The sequence below is a fragment of the Diceros bicornis genome, chromosome 9 (genome assembly GCF_020826845.1).
Source record: "Diceros bicornis minor isolate mBicDic1 chromosome 9, mDicBic1.mat.cur, whole genome shotgun sequence".
Classification (NCBI taxonomy): Eukaryota; Metazoa; Chordata; class Mammalia; order Perissodactyla; family Rhinocerotidae; genus Diceros; species Diceros bicornis.
The window spans coordinates 72,016,618-72,023,268 of NC_080748.1; the positions used below are offsets into that span (position 1 = coordinate 72,016,618).

General features: G+C 49.5%; 1 protein-coding gene across 6 annotated transcripts in view; it reads right to left on the bottom strand.

Annotated features, from left to right (window-relative positions):
* Positions 1-5,667, bottom strand: part of ABCC4 (ATP binding cassette subfamily C member 4) — a 266,824-nt gene extending 261,157 nt beyond the window's left edge. For 3 of the 6 annotated variants that reach the window (XM_058548382.1, XM_058548378.1, XM_058548379.1), the window contains exon 1: positions 5,234-5,666. In XM_058548382.1, the coding sequence (XP_058404365.1) occupies positions 5,234-5,307 (74 nt within the window). In that variant the 5' untranslated portion in view covers positions 5,308-5,666. Of the gene's footprint in view, positions 1-5,233 lie in introns of all 6 variants that reach the window. The other 3 variants (XM_058548381.1, XM_058548380.1, XM_058548383.1) reach the window with 3 other exon arrangements.
* Between the last annotated feature and the right edge of the window lie 984 nt (positions 5,668-6,651).

The following is a 6,651-nucleotide window of genomic DNA, read 5'->3' on the forward strand; positions in this document are numbered from 1 at the left end:
AAAACCTGTTACACTATTTCGCTCCAGGGACTTAGCAGTAAATTGTAATACGCCTTTGGGGTGTTCTACATCTTGCTTGGGGGTGTCGTTACTGCGTAAGATTGCCAGAATTCATCAAACTAAAGGCTTAAGAAACAAGAACAGACCTGCGCAGGCCAGAGAAAGAGGCCTGGAGAGCTAACCCAGCCTCCATCTGCAACATCTGGGTTTCTGTTAATGAAGAATAACAAAGAGATTAATATAAGAAGTATTCTGAAAATGATGCAAAAGTCCTAGTTTAAAATAAAACATTTATATGCATTCACAATATTTCCTGAGTGCCTACTGCAACCAACCTCTCTACACCATCTCAGCACTCAGCCATTTGCATCTCCCCCTTGTGTCATCAGCTTTCTGTGACGAGAGACTCCAGAGAGTCTGTCCTGACACCAGTGGCAGTCTCCACAACAGCATTCGCTTTGCAAAGTGACAGGTCACCGACTGAGCCGGCATCAAGGGAGCGAGGATTTAACCATTCTCTGGTGGGCCAACCGCATCTGGCCCAAACCCTCCTCAACCTCCATCTCTGGTGACTGGTCCTGCGCTGCTAACCTCCAACCTGGTGACCTCCAGGAGGAGGGTGAGCAGAGGAATGCAGAGCACACCCACCCCCAGCATGATGTGCAGCAAGAGAGCGGGGACATCGCCAGGGAGAGTCCCGGGGGACTGGACAATCTAGCACCCAGCTAGACACGGTTCACAAGCTATGCCACTTACTTCCAATAATGGGGAAGAGGAAGAATTATTCAATAAACCATGACGGGAAAATGGGCTGTTTTGGAAAAAATGGGGCCTATCACATCAAATACTAAAAGAAATTCTAGCTGCTTTTATTGTCAAAAATGAAACGAGAAGAGAGTTAAAGAAAATGCTTATAGAGATTTAGACGACTCTAGGATTAAAAAAAGATATATTATGGGGCCGGCCCGGTGGCGCAGCGGTTAAGTGCGAGCAATCCACTTCGGCGGCCTGGGGTTCGCAGGTTCGGATCCCAAGCGCGCATTAACATGCCACTTGTCAGGCCATGCTCTGGCGGTGACCCACGTGGAGTGGAGGAAGATTGGCACGGACGTTGGCCCAGGGCCAGTCTTCCTCAGGCCAGAAAAAAAAAGAGGAGGATTGGCACTGGATGTTAGCTCAGGGCTAATCTTCCTCAAAAAAAAGATATATTACAAAAGCAACAGGAGAAAGTAAAAAGAAAAGCTCAATATAATTAATGATATATAAATTTAAAACCTCTGACCTAAATTGAGACAAATGAAAATCTGGAAAATATAAGCAGTATAGTCATGTGCCACTTCACCACCACTTCTCAGATATGTACTGAGAAATGCGTTGCTAAGCGATTTCGTCACTGTGTGATCATCATAGAGTGTACTTACACAAACCTAGATAGGATAGCCTACTACACACCAAGACTAATCTTAAGGGACCACTGTCGTATATGCGGTCCATTGCTGATGGAAATGTCATTATGTGGCCATGACTGTATTACAAGTTATTTCAAAACTATAAATGTCTCCTAGGAAAAAAATCTATTAATAAGAATTCAAAGAAATACAAATAAATGATCAAGAAACAAAAAAAAGTGCCATCTATAAATCAAATAAATTAAAATTGTTTAATATTACTTTTAACCTTTCAACTTAGAAAAATTTTTTTAATTTTTTTTTTTTTGTGAGGAAGATCGGCCCTGAGCTAACATCTGCCAATCCTCCTCTTTTTGCTGAGGAAGACTGGCCCTGGGCTAACATCCCTGCCCATCTTCCTCCACTTTATATGGGTCGCCTGCCACAGCATGGCCCAACAAGCGGTGCATCGGTGCGCACCCGGGATCCGAACCAGCGAACCCCCGGCCGCTGCAGCGGAGCGCACTCACGCCTGCATGACGGGGCGGCCCCCTTTAATTTTTTTTAACTCAACTCAAAGTTGACAGTGAAATAAGCACACAAACCACTACTAAGAGGGCAAACTGGTCCAATCCTGCTGGAAAACAATTTGGCCTTTCACCAGTCATTCTGCTTCTGAGAACACAGAAAAACTATGCACCCAACTATATGGGCATGGATATACATTACATCATAATTAGAAATAAACTGTGTTCCACAAAAGTGAAAGACTGCATAAATCACAATCATTAAATATCATGTTTTGAAGATTTTTTAATGCCATAAATAAATGTTAACCATAGAAAATTAGGAAGGAGTCAGGATTCAAACCTATTTAGTTTTATAGAAAAGATGTGTGTGTGTACGAAGGTATATATAGTTTTAGGGGAAGACTAAGAAACAACCAAAATAGCAGATGTACTTGGCTAATAGAAATAAATCATCCTTATTCCTTTCTTTTCTAGTTTTAAACTTCTTACAGAAATAGAAAAAAATATATTCTTTTCAAAAATCCACAAAAATTACCAATAGCCATAATGCACAACTCCTCTTAGACCCCACGTCTAAACAGAGCTGTGAAAACACCAAATCCTGGGCCGGCCCGGCGGCTTAGCGGTTAAGTGCGCGCGCTCCGCTGCTGGCAGCCCGGGTTCGGATCCCTGGCACGCGCCGACGCACCACTTCTCCGGCCATGCTGGGGCCGCGTCCCACATGCAGCAACTAGAAGGATGTGCAGCTATGACATACAACTATCTACTGGGGCTTTGGGGGAAAAATAAATAAATAAAATCTTTAAAAAAAAAGAAAACACCAAATCCTCAGTAAAGTATTTGTATAAGGTCAGTAAGCTAGCTATCAGCATCATTTGGGTAGGGAGCTACCAGGTCACAAGTTTGGAAAGCACATGAAATTTGAGAAGAAAAGCAAATACCCAATGAGAAGATGAAAACGGTTTTTCTCTACAAGATGGGCCTTGTCTCCCGGTGGCACTCCCTGACTGGGCTCTTTTCAGCTTGCCAGCCTACAGCCAGAAGGGTACACAAGGAAATCACTAAGGTGCCTCAGACTTTAAAATTCGTCGGACTGCAGAAGGTAACTAACTACAGGATGGTCATTCTGGTCAACAACTGACTTCGCAAAGTCTTGCCCCTTACTTAAAAGTATAATACTGGAATAACAATGCCAATGGGAGGGGTGACAAAGCATTGAGTGAGCCTCAACCTTCTGTCAGAATCACCTGAAGCTCTTGTTGAACCACCGCCCCCCACCGCCCAGTTTCTAGTTTTACAGAATTGGGCTGGAAAGGGTGGCCGAGACTTTGCATTTCTAACAGGCTCCCAGGTGATGCGGATGCTGCAGGTGTGAGCACCACACTTTGAGAACAGCTGCCCTAAAGCATGGTAATAAATGTTTCACGTGCACTGTCTCCAATGGCAGGAACTTGAAGAAACTCCCACCTACAAGAACAAAGGTGTGTGTGGAATAGCCTTCTCCACGCATTTAAGAACAAGTACCCCTACAGGAGCAGCTCAGCAGAGGGGATGCGAACACAGGAACTCAGGCTCCAGAGCCAGACTGCCTTGTTTGGGATCCGCTCTACTACCTACTAGCTGTGTGATCCCAGGCAACTTAACCTCTCTTCCCTTAAGTGCCTTCACGTGGGAAACCGAGCTAAGCGCTCCTTTCCCTCCAGCAGGGAAACCGGAAATAAGTGCCTACCAAAATGAGCAATGGGAAGTCCTCACCTCCCCATTTCCACGCACAGACATTTTGAAAATCCACAAACAGAAAGTGCTTCCAGAGTTCCAAGCCCTGCCTCCAACAAAGGAGACATTTGCCTACTTCGTTATTATGTACAGTAGACACATCCATATTCCTTCTTCTGCGCCCTCTTTCCTTAAGAGAAGGGCCACCATACAGCCAAGAGATGTCCCTACACCTACTGAATACACCACAATCAAGCATGGGAGCACTCTTCCCCTTGGGATCCCCTAGGCTCTCCCATAAAACAAAGGAATGATCACCCGAAATTTACACAGTGTTATAAGCCAATATGACCTCAAGTTAAAAAAAAAAGGGGGGGGGGGAATGATCAGAATACGTGGGAAAGATGAAACGGTTAGGGTCGAGAAACGAAAGACCTAATAACCAACCTAATAACCAACCGAGTGTGATTAAAGCCCAAAGGTTCACGCCCACCTAGTTAGTAGTCTCAGATACTAGATGGAAAACTTTTAATTAAGAGCCTCATCTCTCTGAGCGGATTTTCACCTCTGTCCTTCTTCCCAGCTCAGGGACCCTTCAGTGGTTTTAGGACCATAGGACTCCCGGGCAGGAGCACCTGCATCAAGACCATGGATCGCTTCTCCAAAGGCTAGAGATCCCGATAAGACCCCACAGGCTTCAGGGACACCATCCCCAGAGTGATCCTCAAAGGTGGAAGTGCAAATATTATTTATCAACAGGGAAAGGGGCTGGTCGAAGACATACCGCAGTCGTGGCTGTGTGTGTCCCAGGCAAAAGCAAAACTTATTCAAGAACAGTGTCCCCATTCACTAACTAGAAAATAAAGTGTTTTTTTACCCACATGAAATTTGCCACAACTAGGTACCAGGACACACAGTGAGAGGCATACACAGGAGGGAGACAGAGAAAGACAGATGCAGGCAGACACGGTCATAGAACACAGAGAAAGGCCGGTGGAGTTGAAACGCAGCTGTCACGTAAGGAATTTCGGAAGAGGTGGGGACACTTTTGGGAGATGGCAATAGTCCAGGGCAGTGCAGTAAGTAGCCTTTGGTTGACATTAGATAAAGCAAGCTGTTCATAAGCTGCTTGGTTAAGAAAAAAAAAGGGTGCAGCTTTAGTTCAGGAGAACTGCGAATCCCTGCGCGGTGCAGGGGCAGCCGGCCAAGGGCGGGGTGTGGGAGGGCCAGTCGGTCCTCCCGCTGGGCAGTGATTTCCCCCAGGCAGCCTAGGTTTTCTGGCTCCCCACCTCCCGGGCACTGGAGGCTGGCGGAGCGAGTGGCAAGGAAGGGAGACCCTGAGCCCACGCCACCAGGTTCCCGGGTCCCCCTCCCTGGCCCTACTCCCGCCCACCCCGCGCGCCGGGGCGCAGGCGGGGACCACGCGGCCGGCGTGGGGTGGCCCCACCGGCGGCAGGAAGCCCCGGCGGTGCGGGCGGCGGCGAAAAGCCCTCCCTGGCCCAGACCCTCGGCCCTCCACCGCCAAAAGGCGCCAGCAACGCCAGGCACAGGCACGGGCCGGCGGCGGCGGGGTGTCGCAGCCCGAGCCGGGGTGCTCACCAGAAGAACACGCGCGAGCAGATGTTCGCGTCCCTCAGCGGGTTGGGCTTCGCCTCCGGGTACACAGACAGCATCTTGCCGGCAGAGGCGGGCGCGGGCCGGGGTGGCGCTGTGCGGGCGGCCGCGCCGCTCTCGCTGCTCCTGGAGGTGCGGGCGACGATGCTGGAGCTCGATCCGCTCGGCGGGAGCCTGAGAACCACCCGCTTCCGGGAGCAAAGAGCCCGCGGCCCGCCCCGTCCCCGCCTCCTGGGCCGCGCCGCGGGGAGCCGGCAGCCGGGACCGGGAGCGGGAGCGGGAGCTGCGCGCCGCGTGCGGGGCGGCGGGGGCGGCGCTGCCGGGAGCCGCGCGCGTGCGAGGCGAGGGGACGGGCGAGGTTGGATGGAGGTGGGTAGACTGACCACGCGGCACGCTGGGCCCGGCGCGGAGGCGCCCACGTGCTCGCACCTGGCTGCAGACTTGCCCAAGTTCGTACTCAGAGCCAAGGCACCCACCCAGAAGGTGGAGAGGGGAGGCGCCGGCTCTGCCCGCCCTGCTGCTCAGAAACGCCCCTTTGGCTGCGGCTTTCAGAAGACCGGGATTTAGCAGCCCGCCTTCTAGGCTCGCTGCCCTCATCAGGACCAAAAAGAGAGCTGTGGAAGGCTCTCCAACCTGCGGGCCAAACATTTGACCTAAGACAACAGCAGGATTTAGCACAGATTATCTTTGTAGAGCTGCAAGACCTAAAGAAAGGTAACAGAAGATTAGAAGAACTCAATGATTTTGGAAGATGAATGCACGTCATTAGGGGCAGGCTTTTGGCGTCTCACATGTTGCGTTATACGGGGGACCTCTGCGAGCTTTTTGCTGCCCTCTTAGACTGGGAAAAGGGGATATAGGGAGAAAGAGACTGCCTTATTACTTCCTTCATCCTGCCCTCAGAGCCTAGCAGAATAACAGTGGCACACGGAACGTACATTACAGAACACCCGTTATGCACATTCCTGGGGACCTTACCTCACTTTGAACTCTAACAATGCCCGAGTCAAGAAGGTATCCTTATCCCTATTTTACAGATTAGAAAGATGAGGCTCAAGGACAGAACTTGTCCAAGGTCTTAAGAGTCAGTAAATGATGAAACCCGATTTGGACTCAAGTCGGAATCCAGCGTGGTCTGTCTCACTGGGGGGTGGTCAGTGAGCCTAAAAAGTGTCTAGAATACGCTGGTTGAATGAACGAACGCATGATTGTAGGACTGAATGAACAAAATCTTGGACTCCCACTAAGTCTTCAGTTAGTTGTGAGGCCATCTTACCAGCTCAGGAGGTTCTCTTCTCTTCAACCCTAAATGAAGAAAGATCAAAGGTTACAAGTTCGTGGGGCTTATTACAAGATCACTTTACTATTCTCTGATAATTTCCCATGTATCTTGGCTGAAATGA